The sequence below is a fragment of the Pseudophryne corroboree genome, chromosome 4, assembly GCF_028390025.1.
Source record: "Pseudophryne corroboree isolate aPseCor3 chromosome 4, aPseCor3.hap2, whole genome shotgun sequence".
NCBI classification, from domain to species: domain Eukaryota; kingdom Metazoa; phylum Chordata; class Amphibia; order Anura; family Myobatrachidae; genus Pseudophryne; species Pseudophryne corroboree.
In genome coordinates, this window is record NC_086447.1 from 664,986,663 (window position 1) to 665,007,883 (window position 21,221).

General features: G+C 41.0%; 1 protein-coding gene across 1 annotated transcript in view; it reads left to right on the forward strand.

Annotated features, from left to right (window-relative positions):
* The window catches only part of FNDC1 (fibronectin type III domain containing 1), a 399,147-nt gene that overhangs the window by 201,198 nt on the left and 176,728 nt on the right, over positions 1 to 21,221 (forward strand). The window contains 2 exon segments of the mRNA XM_063917820.1: positions 572 to 670; positions 15,842 to 15,959. Coding sequence (XP_063773890.1) covers positions 572 to 670; positions 15,842 to 15,959 — 217 coding nt within the window.

Below are 21,221 nucleotides of genomic sequence, written 5' to 3' on the forward strand. Positions count from 1 at the left end.
GAGGCCAACGGCAGTCCTACTCAATACAAGAATGGTAGATCTAATAAAGTGGCTACTGAGTCTATATGTCAAAGGAAGCTGTAAAGATGAACAAATTCATCTAGAAAATGTTTATAGGAGCTCTGCAGCAGAAGCGAGAATAAGCAAAAACTAAAATAAACAATAAAAAATAATTTGGGTTAGTTTAGGTAGCCATACAACATCTGGCTTTTGTTCAGGATTACTGTGAGCAATTACTTTGTCTCTGTACTGATATATTGATTTAAAATGCTTGTGGCTTTATCACCATTAGATTTTTATGTAGCGAAGAGAACAACATAAAATAGATAGCATGAGATAACATACTAAAGGCAGATGCTGAGAAATTTGGTTGTCAATTGTTGTTGTGCAACTTCTAGATGCAAAGTGATAAAACATTCAAGGTTACTGCACAAATGTAATAAATTAGTATGTAGCCACTATTGCAATGAAATATCATGATGGTTAGTTAGTTCTGGAACCACAGATAATGTTATGGGTGTTCTTATCCGCTAATAATACCTTTAAATGTAATTTATTTTTTTCCTAGCAGCATCTGAGTCTGTACATGTGGTCTCCCTGCATTCTATGAATCACCAAGGCAAAAGCCAGCCAGTGTATCGGGCAGCTGTTACAAAGCTTAAAATTCCAGGTATGAAGTTTGCTTACTTTGATAACTAGCCAAACAGTAGCACACTTCTGAGTCAAAATACGCAAGTGTTGAGGATTGCTAGAAAAGATCAGAAAGACATGTGATGGAAAGATGTTTTTTTTTTTTTTTCCGTAACAATCATAGAGAGTCCGTTTCAGTTAAATATGATACTCAATACATGTTATAATAAAGTGTGGGGAAATTGGTGTGATGTGATTTTTTTTTTTTATTATTACTTTCAGGTGTATTTGTTGAGTCAATTTTAAGTTAGAACCCTTAAAATATTATTATGTTTACTTATGGCAGGCCTGGCCAACCTGTGGCTCTCCAGCTGTTGTGAAACTACACATCCCAGCTTGCTCTACCACAGTTTTAGCATTCCCTAATAGCAAAACTGTGGCAAAGCATGCTGGGAATTGTAGTTTTACAACAGCTGGAGAGCCACAGGTTGGCCAGGCCTGACTTATGGGATGTATAGAGAAAGTGAGCCACTTGAGAAGCTTCTTAGGGCATTGAAAAATCACAGATTCTTTTTTTTTAAAGCAAAGCAAATCTAAATTAATCATAGAACAATTTTGGATGAAGACCCCATGTTAAGAAAATTTTCTCTGCAATGCGGAAGTTACTGTATATACAGTACCTTTAATAACAAATATTGACATATTTAGTCCATGTTTAAACTTTAGCCTATGTGATGATTATAAAAAAAATAAATAAGAGATATTCCAACAAATACTAAGAACAGTTAGTAGTGAGAAATAAAACAAATATATAGAGAATAAAGGACCAGTGTATTGTCTAGTGTAATGATTTGCCATTACAGACACATGACAAATCATTTTATAAAGGAAACACATCAAGGTCAAACTACTGTATAAATCTGTTACCTATAGTTACACACATCTTGCTATTCTACCCTAATAAGAAACAGTATTTGTTTAATTTAACTCTTACTATTTAGTTAACTCTCATAACTGATTTACTTTTTACTTTTTTTAAAATTATCTATACAATGAAAAAACTTTACTTGTTATTTATGCTGAATTATAGCTTTACTATGCGTTTTCATCTTAAATAAGTATTTAATGTAAACCAGGTTGGTAAACATACTCCGTACTATTTAATATGACTCATTGAGTCACTGCTTGCTTATGGAACTGTCAGTGAAGGCTTGTGTTGCGGCACCAGTTTGTAATGTTACAGAATTCCTTATCTTTCTGTTAATCAACACCACTAAAACAGCTTCTACAAATTACAAACAAAAGGGCAATTAGTGGCTTACATCCAAGATACACTCCACACTCTGTGGTGGTATAGATTCTATGACACTCAAATCAAAGATACCAGACCTTACTTCCATGTTCTAGCATATGATATCACCATGCTGTGTCGGCATACTATACTTATGTAGCCACAAGGTTTTGCGAATGGTATTATTAAATGAATCACAGAAGGCAGTGGAAACAGGCAGTTGATAACTAAGCATGTGCAATTCTTGATGTGGTCAAATTATGATATATAACAACTGTACTCTATAAATATGTTTCATAACAATCAATGACAAAATTGTTCTTTAATGACATGATACACTACGCATGTATTTTGCTGTATACACATTAAAGAACTCCCTCTATTTAAACATTCTAACTTTTACTGCAGATGTAGATTGTTTTAAGATGCTGTGTTTGATGTCATCGGCAGAACATGCATAGTAGGTTAGCAGCTACTCTGGAAATGGCTTTAGTGCCTATTATTTTGTTGCTGGCAGTCATCAAGTGCAAGTTCCAGCGATTGAATTCAATTGAGAGGGTTTCTTGATCTTCACTCCCTGCAGGAGATTGATGTTTGATGAACTCCAGACAAAGTATTCACAGACGTTCTTCTAGAAAATACTTTTTTATAGACCTCTAGTAGGGGAGACGTGACAAAGAGCAGTGCAGTGTCTCAATATTCTATTGGACTATAGTGTCATTCATAAAACAATGATCTCGCCTTAAATAACATTCAGTAGGATCTCAATAGGAACATTTGTTATAAACATCCTAAATGATCCTACATTTAGAAAAATAAATAGGATCTAAGAGCTTAGACATTTCACATTTGGATGTGATTTATATAATGCACATTTAGTTTAAGTAAATTAAATATTGCTAAATGTAATCAGCAATGTGTTATTGCATCTAGTCAAACATGAGATGACAAATTTGAGCATATTTTATTTTGGCAGCAAGTAACATCTTACCCCTCCCCACCAATCTAGAACAGTTTGAGCATGTCTATACTTCACTGACAAATATCTGTATCCGATTTGTATTTCTTCGTGGTAATGGATAACATAAGATAATGGCTCAGTTATCAGGCATATGTTCAGGATTTTTATCTTGATTGCTTGTGTTGATTTCATGTAGTCAGGAAACCGTATACGCTATAATACAATACTGTTACTAGGCCTCTCTTAACTTGTCTGAGTGGTAGACCAGAGTGGAGCTTACAGTATCATTCCAACAAAAATATTCACAAAAAGAAAATCATATAGTACATAAATAGTGCAAATTCCTATAAATAATATATGTAGAAACAATGAGTTATCATTTAGTTTTGCCTTCTGATGTCATCATCACGGGCATCATGAAAACTTGTGTATTCTAGGTATATTAAATCTCCTACTATAAAATATGACCAATTATAAATGTCACCTTGGACATCAGAAAACCAAAGCTGTAACTAGATAATGTATTTATGGCCCCGCTGTAAAGTAGATTAAAATACAAAGTCTAAAGCCTTTATTTATATTTTTACAGTACAGTAATAGAACTTCTATGTGATAGAAGTATGTTAAAAAGAGAGCTTATCTTATATGAGAATTGCATGAAATAGTGAATCAAGATCATAACAGATATGCCTTAACGTATATACCCAACAGACAAATAGGTGTAAATGTGCATGACAAAAAAAAAAATACTGCAGTTGTCTGGATTTTACCAGGTTGCGCATAGAATGTGTAGAGTGCAAGTTAGCGCTTTTTGCAGATGACATGCTGCTCCTAATTTCTCACCCAGGAACTTCCATTCCAGTTATTCTAAATGTAATAAATCAGTTTGGCCTATTTGCTGGGTATAAAATTAATCATGATAGGTCAGGGGCATTGGCCATAGGGAACACTACCCTATTGTCTTCCTGTGGTGCTGTTACATCTAATCTTAGATTTATGCCTGATAAAATGTAATATTTGGGCATCTATCATACTAGTTCCCTTCAGAACCTGTATGCAGCTACAACGGTCTTGATTTCTATTGAGAAACTAATATCAAATGGCTACATCTACCCTTATGTTTGTCAGGCAGAATCTGTGTTACTTTCGAAGCTGACTTACATTATACAAATGCTCCCGATTAAATTGTCAGCAACGGATAAATGCAAATGTATGATGTGTTTTTTTTCGGATTTTATAGCAGGGTATGAAACCTCAAATAAGTTACTGAGGGTTAACCAGAGCCAAATCTCTGGGTGGTATAGGCTTTCCAGACATAATGACGTACCAGCATGCAACCTTATATCTCTATTCGAAGGTTGGATACTATATAGCCCTGCATTTAACAACCTTGCATTACTGTAGAAGGGAAGCTTTTATCCCCCTCTTCTCCAGGCACCCTATTACAAGTGACTAGGTATAAACCTCCTTCGGACATTTTTCATAACTTTATTTTTCATGACACCTACCAGTCTTGGACTGAAATTAATAAGAAATTGGGATGCCCATGTATTGACTTGAAATATACCACAAAATATGTTACCGTTTGGGGAAATCTGGATTTTGAGTAAGGCGTGCATAATGCAATCTTTATTACGTTAGAGAGAGGCAGGTATAGCTAAAATATGGGATATCTTCTATCCTGGACATATACTCTACTTGTTTCAACAGACATAAGACAAATATGGGATTCCTCGAACACAATTTTATATGTACTTACAACTCCGCCACTATGTACAGTTATTCACTCCTAATCATACCCAACACCCATGTGACACACTGGAGCTTCTACTCCATTTCCTTAAAACAAATTCATACCAAATTAAATAATATACTAAGATCTAATAGCTGTGGCTCTTTCAGATCCATGGATCCCCACCTATAAGATTTGGGATAATTTACACTTAGGGTGTCCATCTTCTGATTTTTTTTACTTAAATATTACCCTAGTAAAATATTTATTCAACTCTATGGTGCAGGAAGTACACATTAAGTTCCTCCATAGGGCACACATTTGCCTGCACAGAGGAGGCATTTTATTCCTGAGGAGACAGGATGTTGCATAAAATGTGCACACACAAGCCAACAGTCAACATTATTTTTGCTGTTGTTGAAAAAAACAACTATTTCTGGAACAAAGTATTGGTGTTGATTAAAACGCTTACTGGTTTGCCTCTGCCTTTTTATGTTATTCCTATGCTCTTTTGCAGTTTTGATGTTTGGGTCCTTTTTTTAGTGGTGAAGAATTCCTCATCTCTATTTACACTCCTCACGATTAATATTATACTAACTAAAGGTATACTTCGTAAGTGGACTCTACCTCTGGTCAACACCCCAATCCGTAGTCCAAACCTCTTTATTAGAACGTCTTTACTTTGAAAGACATTCTCTCCTTCCAGGTATAGAAAAGGGAGTCCTAAAGTTTTATGGTAAAAGGTGTGTGTATGTGTGTGTGTGTGTGTGTGTGTGTGTGGGGGGGGGGTGTCTTTACATAGAACATTTGGATACTGCAAATCAAGCTGGTATGAAAGTTTTTGACAACACAGCTTTGTATTTGTACAGAGAATTGTCTACTGACACCTCTGCGATGTCACGATCATTGCCACGGTTCCATGGATGCTGGTATATTACTGTGTATAATCTTGGGTCACTCTAATTTCTCCTCTTACACCTAATATTGGTTATATGAAATTATATGGTTAAATCTATATTTACATGTTTTTGCTTACAACTACATCAACCAGACAGGGCTTATTTCTCCCCTCTTTCATTCACCTCTACTCTTCTGTTCCCTTCACGCCTCCCCCCCCCCCCCCCACACACACACACACACACACACACTTCCTTCCCAGATCTGTAATTAATGTGAAATGTTGTGCCATTTCTGTTTTTCTTTTTTTTTTCAATTTCCCTTGATTGCATATTGTGTTTAACAATCACTACGCAATTATCCATTATATTTGTATTTCCTTATGCTCACAAGGTGATTTATATTATATGTGAGCATCACGTACTACCGTATTTTGTATCATTTTGCAACTGTGATTTCTCTTTCATTTTGTAATTGTCTTATTTTAAATTCCAATAAAAAGATAAGATATATTAAAAACAATTGCATGGAGACAGGTAGACCTTCAGTAATATGTCAGTCAATATGAGATCCTTGATTGCTGATTAATATGAGTGATCTTACAGTATTAAGAATTTTCGTTGCGACCAAACAATAAGCGATGTTTAGTTCAGTACAAGTTAGACTAATGACATAATTTTACTTTTTTTTTATATATTTTGTACTTATGCAATGTATTTAAATCTTCCCTTTCAATGTCATATGGTAACTTGTAAGTTGTATTCAGAATTCTAATTAGAGATACTTGAACCAGCTTTGAATCAATTCTTGAGCTGGTTAGACAAGCCAGTTCTAAAATGTTATTCCTAGTTAATATATTATTTTTAGATTATTTTTAGAAACTGAAAATAATATATTGTTAACTAATAATATAATGCGATAGAAGCAGTGGAATTGTGTTTGAGGGCAGGTGTATGTGTTCAAGATTTATGTCCTATGAGTTTAAAACCCCAGGAAAAGAACTGTTTCTGCAAAGCTGACTTAATTAGAGAATTAGTGCACTTACATGGGTGTAATAAAAGCCTGTCTGGACAGGATGTTGCTCATTGCCTGGGGAGCAAGCCCCTGGCTTGCAGAGAGAGAGAGATACACCATTAATGCCTGAAGTGAGTGCTGTGTTGAACTGTTGTTTGGTGAGCTAGACGGTAAGTCCTTCTCACACAAATAGATGTGTCCACATACATCTAGCCTCCTGGTACGTTAAACAGCCCTTATAGTTACGCTATGCTGTGGCGTAACTTGGTAGAGCCGAGCGTCTTTTCATGCAACCTTTCCCATAAAAATGAATCTTTTTTGCATTGCTGTAGATTTGTTCTCCTACATCCTAGCTGCGGTCACGTTAAACAGCCCTTCTAGTCACGCCATGACGTGGCGTGACTTAAAAGCGCCAATCATCTTTATGTGCGACTTTTTCCATTTAAATGTGTCTAAGTCACATTGCTTTGTCAATAGGATGCATACACAGCTTATGGTGATTCAAATGATATGTGGCATGCCTATATTCTGTGTGTGACTGCTGCTGTATCTGCATATAAAATGCTACTTTGCAGTGTTTTCCTGAAAAACACTGTAATGTAGCATTTTGTATGCAGATTCAGTCGCAGTCACACAAAGATTATAGGCATGCTGCATATAAATTTAATCAGCACAAGTTGCTTGTGCGTCCTACTCACATAGTGATGCAAATAAGATGCATTTTCTGCAGAAGCTGCCTGGGAGCTTCTGCTGCTTGGCATATTGAGCCAAGATGTATGAGAACACATCTGTATGTGAATAGGACATACAAGCACTAAAATGATATGTGGCATGCCTAACTTCTGTGTGTAACAGTAACCGTCACTATATCTGCATATGAAATGGTACACTACAGAGTTTCCCTAGTAAACACTGAGAACACAGTGAATACTGGCATGCTGAATATCATATTAATAAGGATAAGCTGCTTGTGCGTCCTTTTCGCACAGCAATGAGAAGAAGATTAATTTTTCGGCAAAAAAGACGCTCGACGCTAATGGTCTTGCAAAGGACCTGTCAGCTCACTGTCAGATCTTTTGCTGTGTGGCGTATTGAGGCAAGGTGTATGAGGACACATCTGTAGATAGGAAAACCTTGTATATAGTTATTGCCCAGATGAGCTAGGATTTATGTTTATGTTTTGGTTTACTTTTGCTGCAAATAATAATAGCTGAGGCTGATTGCACCAAACACCCTACACTGGCGTGTCACTATTTGGGCTACTGTAAGAAAGTGCATCCATCTACCCAAGGAGACAGCATCCCTACCTCCAGATCCGCTCACAATATATAACAGTTTAGTAATTTTGTTTCATATATATACACTGCTCAAAAAAAATAAAGGGAACACTAAAATAACACATCCTAGATCTGAATGAATAAAATATTCTTATATAAATAAGAATAAAAAATATAAAATATATCGACATTAATGTTGCAAGAAAAGGGACATTAGGTCCATAGAGGATCATTTTAAAATATATCCTGAGTATATTGGCGCACCTAAGGAATTTATTGTGATATATATATATATGTATATATATATATATTTCTTCTACGCTACTCCATGGCAGCCATTACTCTGGGATTTATCCCCACTCCTAGATTTTAGACCAGGAAGTTTTTTATTTTTTATTTTAGGCTCCGCCCCTCTGGGAATATAGGTCCGACCGCCCCTGGCTTCCCCAGTCTTTTTCCTGTCTCCTTAGAGTAGTGACAGTGTAGTCGTTTGTTATTTTTTCAAATATGAGGCTTACCAGAATTCCCGGCCTAATGCGCCTCTGTGAGCCGCGGCTGGAAGGGGTTTGGCACCCGGGACCCATAAGGAGCATTATAATTACTGCCTGTGGCAGTATAAAAGCTGAATAAACCATAATAATTGCTGCCTGTGGCAGTATAAATATGGAATGCCACTGCTGGATATATGTACCTGGCGCCCTGGCTGGATTGCCTGTGAAGAGGTGCCCCCGTTCCTGTTGCCGCTGGTGACCGTCGAGACGCCGGAGCCTGGAGGGCGGAAGCAGCGCTGAGCCTGGAGGGCAGCGCTGGACGCGGCGGGCGGAAGTGCGTGGCCGAATCCCGGAAGTTGCTGCGGATCGGTCTGCGCATGCGCCGCCCGGAGGCTGAGAGTCAGAGGGTGATAAAGATGGCGCAGTCCACCGCTGAGAGTGACAGGGAAGCAGTATTCAGTGTTCCCAGATATAAGGGAACGAATAATACTTGGAAGAGAGCTACTAAAGAATTTAGCAGCATGGATAAAGAGATGTCTCCCTCCACGCCTACATGTGCCCAGGAATGGTAAGCAGTCTCATTTAGGGCACTTATTGTGTTATGTAGATAGGGTGTTTAGGATACTATTTGCTTTGGTTGCAGTGTGTCTGAAGTTCCTAGGAAAAGAACATGTAAAAAGAAGCATCATTTGGCTTGTTCTGGATGTAGAAAAAGCTTTTCTGGAGATAAACATAGCAAGTTGTGTGAGAATTGTGAAGCATCCCAGGGCCAGTCTAAGCAGATTCAGGATCTGATGGAATGGATGAAAAAGTCATTCGTAACAAAGGATGAATTAATGGAGCTTCAGGGGGCTAAAAGGTCCAGGTCGCAGACAAGTTTAGACGTTGCAGAGGATTCGGATAGTCTCGTTGTATTAGATTAGGCTGATAGTCCCTCTCCGGCAGAGTCGGAGGAGGCCCAGGAGCCAGATAGATCGTTTAATTTGGATATAGTGGATAGCTTACTCAAGCATATGTATAGAGCTTTAAATATTAAGGATGAAGCACAGGAGGATGATGTTCAGGATCCTTTATTTGAGAATAGGATTAAGAAAAACCGATGTTTTCCGATGCATAAAGTACTGAAGGAGATTATGTCAGTGCAGTGGCAGACTGCGGACAAGCGTCTCAATTATATGAAAAGGTTAGAGCGTATGTTTCCAGTACTGGATGAGGAATTTATTAAATGGTGCGAATTGCCTAAAGTGGATGCTGCAGTAGCAGAAGTTGTTTCCAAAACCACCATCCTGTTGGAAGACGGTGCGGTGCTTAAGGATGCAATGGACAAGAAGGTTGAGAGTTCCTTGAAAAAGGTCCACAAAGCATCAGCAGTGACGCTAAAGGCTGGGGTAGCGATGGCGTCAACAACCAGAACCCTGAGACTGTGGGGGAACAACCTGAATCGTGATTTGGAGGATCAGGTATCCAGACATCACCTGCAGAAAGACCTGGCTGTGATACTGAAGGCGGTGGAATATCTGTGTGAGGCCTCTCTTGAGGTAGTCGAGTATGCGGCAAAATCATTAGCAGCAGGTGTAGCGGCTAGAAGGTCACTGTGGCTGCGTACCTGGACAGCAGACGTTCACTCAAAAAATAGATTGGTAGCTCTTCCTTATGAAGGCTCTCGCCTCTTCGGAAGTAAGCTAGAATCCATAATCAATGTCATGTCAGGCGTTAAGTCCGCGAAGCTGCCATATGATAGAAAAGCAAGGTTTAGAGCTTCTTCGCCTAAGCAGCAGTTTAAGGAAGCCAGGTCATACAGGCCGGGTAGACAGTATGGTAGATACACTCCAACAACTACCAGGCAGTCCTTTCGTCAGTCTGACAGAAGAGGCAATAGAAAATTCTGACTATATGATGCCCCAGAGTGCTGCGCCAGTAGGAGGCAGATTAATGAAATTTGCGGATCCGTGGCAGGAGTCAACTCAGGAAGCCTGGGTATTAAAAGTAATCTCCCAGGGTTATCGCATAGAATTTATAAAGAAGCCGACGGGGCAGAATTTTGTAAAGTCAAAAATTCTAACGTCAAAAGAACAGATAATAGCCTTTCAAGATATTATAAAAAACCTCATCAAAACACATACAGTTGTAAAGGTACCAGTGGCAGAGGAGAGAAGAGGTTTTTATTCCAGGATGTTCTTGATTCAGAAACCATCGGGGGAATTCAGGGCAATTCTGGATTTAAGAAGTTTAAACAAATTTCTTATAAAGAAACGGTTTCACATGGAAACATTGAAGACCATATTATTAGGGATAAAGCAGGGAGACTTTATGGCCTCTATAGATCTGAAAGACGCTTACTTTCATGTGCCAATTCACAAAGACGGCCAGAGGTTCCTAAGGTTTTACGTTCTTGGAAAACATCTTCAATTTACCTGCCTGCCATTCGGCCTGTCTTCCTCACCAAGAGTTTTCACGAAAGTTCTTCTAGCTCTAGTGGCACATATGAGAGTGACGGGCATAGCGTTGTGGCCGTACCTGGACGACTTGCTGATCTGTGCAAGTACGAAAACGACTCTAATAGCAACGGTACAGAGGACTCTTCAGATTCTTCAAACTCATGGCTGGCTGGTGAACTGGAAGAAGAGCAAGTTAGATCCAACGCAGGTCCTACAGTTCCTAGGAGTTTGGATAGATTCAAAGAAGTACACGGTGGCGTTGTCGGAAGACAGATGCAAAAAAATTCAAGATCTTTCGTCCCTAGTTCAGGTAGAGGACAGCATTTCACTCCGTCTGGGCCTGCGTCTTGTGGGGATGTTGTCTTCTACGATAGAATTAGTACCCTGGGCCAGGTGGAAAATGAGAACGTTGCAGTGGGACATAATCAGAGCGGTCCGTATAGGCAGAGACCTAGACCACAAGATAATCCTCACTCAAGGAGCAAAGAAGTCCCTAGATTGGTGGATAGATCAGAGCCTAAGCCAGAGGTCAGTGTCCTTAGTGCAACCCAAGTATGCTGTCTTGACAACAGATGCAAGTGCCACAGGTTTGGGAGGTCATCTGTTAAGTCACACATGCCAGGGTTCATGGTCCACCCAAGAAAAACTCATGTCTTCCAACAAGCGAGAAATGAGGGCAGTGTGGAACTCGATACGTTGTTTTCAGACGCTGCTGGTGCAGTCTCATCTGAGAGTGTTCTCGGACAATGTGACAGTCGTGGCATATTTAAACCGGCAAGGATGCACCAGAAGTCGAGACCTATGGGTGGAAGTAGCAAAGATTTTGGATTGGGCAGTACAAAACCTAAAGTCCATAACAGCCCTTCATGTCCCAGGAGAATCCAACTTAGTGGCGGATTACCTGAGCAGACACGATGTATTACCAGGAGAATGGGAGCTAAACCCTCAGGTGTTCCACTTGATAACACAGAGGTTCGGGTACCCTCAGATAGACCTGATGGCCACATCTCAGAATACGAAAGTGAAACATTTCTTTTCAAGGTACCAGTCCCCAAGTTCCAGCGGGACAGATACTCTCTCCCAGAGATGGAACTTCAGCCTCAGTTATGTGTTCCCTCCACTACCAATGATACCTCGAGTTCTACAGAAAATCAGAGAGGAGAAAGCGGTAGTTATAATAGTTCTACCCCACTGGCCAAACAGAGTGTGGTTTCCTACAGTCCTCAGAATGGCGATACAGGGTCCATGGACCTTACCAATAGAACCAGGGTTACTGCGACAAGGACCAATCTGCCATCCGAACCCGCAGAGTCTCCATTTGACGGCGTGGAAGTTGAGCGGTCAATCCTGAGAAGTAAAGACCTTTCAGAACAGGTTGTTACCTTACTTATGAAAGCAAGAAAGAATATCTCTTCAGAATCCTATTATAGAGTGTGGATAAAATTTGGCGATTGGTTAGGAGATGACGCCAAAATCTCTAAGGTTGAAGTCCCGCAGGTACTGCAGTTTCTAAGTGAAGGTTTTCAGAGGGGTCTTGCAGTATCAACCATCAAGGTGCAAATATCAGCCTTAAGTATATTGCTGGATAGGAAGTTGTCGGAGGATAATCTGGTGCAGAGATTCTGTCAAGCCATCAAGAGGGAACGTCCTAGAGTCAGATCAGTTATACCAACCTGGGATCTGAACCTTGTTCTGAATACGTTGATGGATTCACCTTTCGAACCTCTGCGGGAAATCTCTTTAAAAATGCTTACCTGGAAGGTAGTTTTCCTCACAGCAATAACTTCAGCGAGAAGGGTTGGAGAATTACAGGCTCTCTGGGCTGAAGAGCCCTACTTGAATATTCTTCCAGACAGAATAATATTAAAGAATAATCCTGAATTTCTGCCAAAAGTAGTATCAAACTTCCATATGAGTCAAGAGATCATTCTACCATCTTTCTTTCCGTACCCAACGGATGATTACGAAGAAAGATTGCATATGCTGGATGTCTTGCGGGCAGTCTCTATATACTTAGAGAGAGTGAAAGGCTTCCGGAAAGTAAAAAATCTGTTTGTTCTACACTCTGGAGTCAAAAAAGGTGAATCACCTTCTAAAAACACGATTGCTAGATGGATCACGGAATTGATTGCATTCACCTATCAAGAAAATGGCCGTCCCGTTCCAGACCACATTAAGGCACACTCTACGAGGGCTGTGGCTACATCCTGGGCAAGAAGAGCGCAGGTGTCGATAAAAGAGATATGTACGGCAGCGACATGATCGTCCATCCATACATTCACCAGACACTATGGCTTAGATGTCTCTGGTGGTCACTTTGGAGAAGCAGTACTGAAGGAAGCAACTGCATACAAATTTACTTTAAGCATCATTTGGGCTCTGTGTGGTTTATTTCCCTCCCTACTAGGATGCTTTGGTATATCCCAGAGTAATGGCTGCCATGGAGTAGCGTAGAAGAAAGTAGCAAATTATAGTTACCGATAATTTCATTTCTTCGAGATACTCCATGGCAGCCTAAAATTTTTCCCACCTCGATATATCTTTGTTTTTTTTCTTAGGCTCCGTCAAGGAGACACTCAAAGACTGGGGAAGCCAGGGGCGGTCGGACCTATATTCCCAGAGAGGCGGAGCCTAAAATAGAAAAAAAAACCTTCCTGTCTAAAATCTAGGAGTAGGGATAAATCCCAGAGTAATGGCTGCCATCAAGTATCTCGAAGAAATGAAATTATCGGTAAGTATAATTTGCTACTATATCACAATAAATTCCTTAGGTGCGCCAATATACTCAGGATATATTTTAAAATGATCCTCTATGGACCTAATGTCCCTTTTCTTACAACATTAATGTCGATATATTTTATATTTTTAAATTTATTCAAATGTACATATAAAACATTTACATAAAACCCAAACAGCATAATACAATGAATAATATCAACAAGACCTGTCTATTAATACAGAGGCTGGATGTTCATGCACTTTGCCCTTGCGGGAGTGTGCTCACAAAAAAAGATCCACTGTATATTTTCAGGTCGTTTAAATCAGTATATACTGTGTCAGAATCTGTCTTTCTAGCAAATGCAGCATTTGCTAGAAAGACAGATTCTGATACAGTGTCTACAAGACAACATTACTATATCTGTGGATGGAAACTGACTATTCCCTAGTACTAGAAACGTCTGAGTGGAGATCAAGCCTACAGCGATTTCTGACTATGGAGTAATTCACCTATAATTTACGTTTAGAGATAAGACATCAAAACGGATCATAGAGTTTCCTATCAGAATCCACGACCATAATGAATGTCATTGTGTAGATCTACTCTCAAATACATCCTAACAGTGCTATATACCCCTGAAGAAGTCCAACCTAAAGGACGAAACGCATTGGGTGATTTAAACAACCTGAAAATATACAGTTGATCTTTTTTTGTGAGCACACTCCCGCAAAGTGCATGAACATCCAGCCTCTGTATTAATAGACAGGTCTTGTTGATAGTATTCATTGTATTATGCTGTTTGGGTTTTATGCAAATGTTTTATTTGTACATTTGAATACATTTTAAAAATATAAAATATATCGACATTGGTGTCGTAAGAAAAGGGACATTAGGTCCATAGAGGATAATTTTAAAATATATCCTGAGTATAATGGCGCACCTAAGGAATTTATTGTGATTGTTATTGCTTGATCTCCACTAGCAGGTGATCTCTTTTAGGTTGCAGCCTTATGTATCCGAGCGCAACTAAATAGGGTATTTCTTGGTGTATATATATATATAAAAATTATTATTACAACCCCCCACTAATTTTACGCAAATAGTGCACATGAACATTGGGCCTAATTCAGACCTGATCGCTGGGCAGTGATTTTTGCTGTCCTGCGATCATATAGTCACCGCCTACAAGGGGAGGGTATTTGAGCTGTGCAAGTGTGTGCGAAGGCATGTGTAGCAGAGCTGGACAAACTGATTTTGTGCAGTCTCTGCGCAGCCCAGGACTTACTCAGCCGCTGCGATCACTTCGGTCTGTCCGGGACCGGATTTCATGTCAGACACCCTCCCTGAAAACGCTTGGACCCACCTGCGTTTTTTCAGACACTCTCAAAAAACGGTCAGTTGCCACCCACAAACGCCCTCTTCCTGTCAATCTCCTTGCGATTGCCCATGCGATCACTTTTTTCGCACCATCCTGTCGCTATGCACTGATGCCCAGTGCAGTCGTCTGATGTGCCTGCACATTGCAGTGCATATGCAGTTCGGACCTGATCGCAGGCTGTGGGAATACGCAGCCTAGCGATCAAGTCCGAATTACCCCCATTGAGTAGCAAAGCTCAAGTAGAAACAGGGAATGTGAAACTACAAGATTGAAACAGGTTTCTTGATTGAGGTGGTTGTATCTGTGACAATTGAATGGCTCATTGCTCTCTACGTGTATGGCTCTGCAACTACTTAAAATTTTGTTAGGTTTACTATATTCCATCTATCAACAAAGGACTAATGAGTCCACATCTTAAGGCAGAACCCTGCAAGTCATCAAGAACCTTGGTTCATATCGACATAAAGAAGATTAGTGTGCCAAGGGTAAATATTACAATAGTGGGCTCCATGTAAAGCAAATGTAGTGTCTTGCAGCCATATCCTAAAATTACCGTACTATGATTTTTCAAATAGTAGCAGCACAAGACAAAACATGTATTTACAGTATATAAAAATAATTTTGAACCCTTGAACTATATCTATTGTTAGACCTTGTGAAGTTTGGGGTAAGGTCAGATTTAGGAATACCTTAGGCTATGCAGTGACTAAGAAATGCAAAGAGGAAGACTATTTAAAGCTTGGAGAGAAACAAAGTGGGAGAAAGATAAAACACTAACCAATCAGCGTCTGTCATTGTGTTTGAAAAATGACAGTTATGAGCTGATTTATCTCTCTCAAATCTTTCATAAATCTCCCTAAATAGAGTAATTTACATAACGGTTATAAAGACTAATTAAACTTTCTTTTATTTGAATTAAATCTTAGAGAAAATGACAGTAGTAATGCAGCATTGACATTATGTTTTAATTGTCTGTTTAATGTGGTGTTTTACCATTTAATATATTATTTCAGAGGATGATTATCTCATGGAACCCAAGGAGGTCAGTGTCAGAGTCGTGTCTTCTCAGTCTGTCGTTGTCACATGGGAGGACCCACAATATGAAAAATCTGGAAAGATTGGCTCAAACAGGTAACCTGTTGGGACCTGATACTGTACATGTCAGGCAAAGTTATTTTAGTAGGTATACAGTAGGCTTAACATTAGTATATAATAAATGTATGTAATATGAGGTTTCATCTAATTATACAGTGCATCTATTGCCATTCTCATAAGACACTTTATCCATCTATGTGCCAGTTTCTACCCACTAAAATATTGCTTACATTTTTGAAATACCATTGGGCACGATTCAATTCGAAGACAGTTGAATAGCGTCGGGAATTAGCTCCCGGAGCTACTCAATACAGCGCAGTGGTAAGTCGGAGAATGCCCACTCTCCCGGACTAAACAGGGTGTTTTGTCGGGAGAACCGCCATTCTCTGACTTAAGTGCCTGGCGCAACGCTGTTTCCGCCGCTCTAAGCGCAGAAATCAGCATCGCCTCAGCTCTTTCGTCGGATTTCTGCTCGCACCCCTTCGGGGATGCAAGAAGAAATCCCGTCATTGGGTGTCATAGGGCGCTGTATTGAATAGCCCCAGGAGCTAAGTCCTAGCGCTATTCAAATGTCTTCGAATTGAATCGTGCCCATTCTGTGAGAAATACACATAAGAAAACAATAGTGCTACACAACACATTGTGAGTGAACAAATGCACTGATCTTTGTCAAAACATTCATTCATTAGATCCATTTTCATTCCACGTTCCCATGGTCCTGCTGAGCAGATCATTATTTGTGGGTGTATGACATATTTGTGTGTTAAATTACTCTTGACATCAGGGCTGCAGTGCCAGCACCTACACAGTGTCAGGAGCCGAGTGCTGCACATAATGTAACAGTGCAGCACTCTGCTCCTGTCACCTCAGCGGGTGACACCTGAGTGCGGGCCGCATTCCCCTTGTGATGCCACTGATCAGCGTGCTGACAGCCATTCATTGTATGGAAGAATGTTGAGAGATGGTGCGGGACCACAGGAGGTGTAAGTTATGATTTATTCCTGTGAATAGGTGGTTAGGGGCACCAACGCATTGGTTTGACTAGGGCCTTCAATGCTGTTAAGGTGGCCCTGGATGTCTGTTACCACTGTTGCATTGAAACATTAATAGGCGCTTGATACCATGCTAATGAGATAAATGCATTTGCTCTTTGCATTCAGAGTTTCTTAATGATCCCATTGCAAGAGTCAGACTACAATATAAACCTTTTAGAACCAAGTTTGCGCTGAGGGTAAGCAGTAGGAAAATATATTAAAAAATATGTAATTCAGAAAGCAATTGTAGCAGACTGTGTCTAAGAGGCGAAACAAGATACGTTACCTCTTTTATGCAGCATACAAAGAGATAGATTGCAGGTACACTATTCAAACACTACTAATTTGAATTGTAATACATTTTGCAGTAAATTTTACAATCATATCGAGCTATTTCGCATAATCTTGGCTAAAATTATGGGTTTACCGACCACTTCACGGTAAACTCAAAAGGCCTGATTCAGACCTGATCATAGCAACAAATTTGTTAGGAGATGGGCAAAACCATGGGGGTAATTCTGAGTTGATCGCAGCTTCAAGCTTGTTAGCAATTGGGCAAAACCATGTGCACTGCAGGGGAGGCAGATATAACATGTGCAGAGAGAGTTAGATTTGGGTGGGGTGAGTTCAATCTGCAATCTAAATTGCAGTGTAAAAATAAAGCAGCCAGTATTTACCTTGCACAGAAACAAAATAACCCACCCAAATCTAACTATCTCTGCACATGTTATATCTGCCTCCCCTGCAGTGCACATGGTTTTGCCCAACTGCTAAAAAATTTCCTGCTGCGATCAACTTGGAATTACCCCCCATGTGCACAAGATCAGGTCTGAATTAGGCCCACAGTCGGGTAAGCCTAACATTCAAAGGGTTCAAGTCTAGGGCGTGGGGCACCCCCAAAACAGCCCAGCCAAAACCACCCCATGGCATAATACTAGTGAGAAAGTATAGTGTGTAAAGGGGGGTACACACACACAGAGAGATGTATGCTTCATTTCTAAGCAATCTGACTAGATTGCTTAGAAGTTAAGCACGGATCTCTCCGTTTGTATGCCCCACAGCGATAGCCGGTTCTAGATTGGCCTGCATGCATTGCGCTGGGCGGGAGGAGAGATGTATGCTGAGCGTTCTATGCCAGATCGCCACGTGTACCCCCCTGAAGAAAGTTAGATAGATTAGAGCAGATACTGCATGTGTTAGGAGTGTTACAGGGGTGAAAAATAAATGCGTAAAATGTTACACACACACACATATATATATATATATATATATATATATATAACACAATAAAAGTGCTCCAGGGTGCTAAAGTAAGTATTATCTTGTGATGCCCTGGGGCAGTCCAGTCAAAGGAGTTCAGGTGGACCCACGTCTGACATATTATATAAATGTATACTGTAGGTCTTACCTTATTGTACTTTGTTCAAAATATGCAGTCAGATAATGCTAGGTTCCCTATTTAAAATTAATCAGTGAGATGAGGGGTTCTACTCCAGGCTGAAGAGGTCTCAAACCTTCAAGTGTACATATAAATACACAATACAATATAGGGAAGGGACCCTAACCTGCACATGCCTACTGCAAGTAATAAGAGATGCTACCTTGCTTCTTTTATGCTGATCAGATTCAATTAAAGAATATGCATTTGCCTTGGTCTCTTGACATTTTGGCTCTTTAAACAATAATGTCTGAATTAAATAAAAACAGTTTTATCATCTCCAAATTGTGTTATGTACCTAGGTTCAATGCTCCAAACACAATGAAGGAGCAAATATAGGGCCTAATTCAGATCTTAGTTTCACAGACATGTGGGGGGACTCCCAGCCCAGGTCTAGTCCTTCCAGCATGTGGAGCCTACCTCCCCCACAGCAGCGATGCTTTTGTACCTGACGAGTAGTTCCCGGCCAATGCAGCACCTGCGCGCTGACTGACCACTACTCACCACATCCCGGGTCCCAGTGGCTGCATGTGACGTCACGCAGCCGATGCGGGTCGTCCCCCCGAACAGTCCGGACACGCCTTCTTCGTTGTCCGTACCCAGCCAACGGCGTTCTAACGACGTTGGCACGCTCCCTCCGTCCGCGCGACCGTCTCTTCCTGTCAATCAGGCAGAGGTTATCACAGCCCTGAGATGCTGATAGCATCTCACTGGGCTCCCAGGGTGCACACGCACGGTGCGGCCACTGCGCGTGCGCACTCTTCAAAGTAATTCAGACTGTGATCGCTGCCACTGCAGCAATGCTGAATTCCCCCCATAAACTGATGGTCTTATCTGAAAACCGGCAAGGGAGCTGTCCAGCATGTAGCACTGACATCTGAAAATGAGGGTGATTCAGACCTGATCGCTGGGCTGCTAGCTTTGCTGTCCTGCATTCAGATAGTCGCCACCTCCAGGGGGAGTGTGATCCTATGTGTACGTCGAGCTGCTAAAATCCACTTTGCGCAGTCTCTGCGCAGCCCAGGACTTACTCCTACAGTGCAATCACAACGTCAGACACACTCCCTGAAAACGCTTGGGAACGCCTGTGTTTCCCAGACACTCCCAATAAACGCTCAGTTACCACCCACAAATGGCTTCCTTCTGTCAATCACCTTGCGAACCTCCGTGCGATCGGATTTTTCGCACCATCCCGTCTCTGACTGGCGATGCCCTTTGTTGCTGTCCAGCACGTGTGCGCATTGCGGTGCATACGCATGCGCAGTTAGTACCTGATCGCCCGCTGTGCGAATATGCACAGCAGTGATCAGGTCTGAATGACCCCAATGTATGTTGCTTTGTATTAGAAGAAAAATGTGGTTTATTGTTACGGGTCACCGAACAGATAGACAATTTGTACTACACTTAAATACCACATTTATTATATTTACCAGTTAAGCATTTTTATATTTACTCTACCAGCAGATCTACAAACAGACATTAATAACTTATACCCCATACACATGGGACGACTTGTACCTGTGTGGTAAGCTCGGCACACATCACTATACACCGCTATACACACAGCGATGTGTGCTGAGCGATCTGTGCTAAACAGTGTTTTCTTTATGCATGCTAGGCGATCTGACTAGGGGGGTCATTCCGAATTGATCGTAGCCCTGCAACTCGTTGCTCCCCGGCCCACAGCTGCTGTGTGTGACATCACGCAGCCGCTGCGGACCGCTCCCCACACGGTCTGGCCACGCCTGTGTTGGCCGGACCGCTCCCCATAACGGCGGCCAAACGCAGCCGCGCCGCACCCTTCCGCCCAGCGACCGCCTCTGCCTGTCAATCAGGCAAAGGCAATCGCAGGGAAACAATGGCCTTAGGCCATCTGGCATGCGCCGGCGCACTGCGGCGCCAGCGCATGCGCAATTCCAACCCGATTGCTGCGCTGCGATAAACTTCAGCGAGCGATCGGGTCGGAATGACCCCCTAGATTTATACTGCATGCATAAATGATCTGAGCAGGAGATAGCGATGCGCGGGGCCAGGCACCACTATCGCTATGGGGCATACACACGCTGCGATTTGTGCTTAATTTCTGAACGATCTAGTTAGATCGCTTAGAAAATAGGCGAAAATCGCACCGTGTGTACCCCCCACTAGTGTTACTACTATATCTGTAAGGTATAGACTATTTCTATGTTGTCCATCTTCATACAGTTTTGGTTTTTCTACGGTTAATACATTTGATGGAGTGGAACACTAAAAGGTGTTGTACACAAATCTCTTAGCCAAAAATATAGTCATACATATTTCAGAAAAGTAAACATGCTGCAAACATATTTATTATTTAAGGTAGATAATAAAATATCAGATAAGGAATATAGGGCCTAATTCAGAAGCAACCCTTACTGCATTTTTCCCCATGGGAGTGGGAGTGGCGAGGCCAAGGACTGCGTCATGGACGCAGTTTCCTTGGCCTCTCAAGACCCCCTGCGATGGTAAGCCTGAGTAAGATCAGACTAACTCAGCCTGCCATCACAGATTAGCCTACAGCCTTGCTGTCGCAGATGAACGTCACGACCAATGGTCGCAATATTCATCACAGATGCGATCACAAATGCAGCAAGATGGTGGTATGCACCTCCTCCTGCATTTAAACTGCAAAGAATTGCATTTGCAAAGCTTTGCGATTGGAATCCTTACTGAATTAGGCCCACTGAGCGTTCTTTACCAAAAATTAGTGCAAATTAACCCACTAGTCATTTACTCTCTTTGTATAACTTGCACTAGCGATATCAAAGAAACATGTAAATTGGTTGCTGTGTTATAGCACGTTTT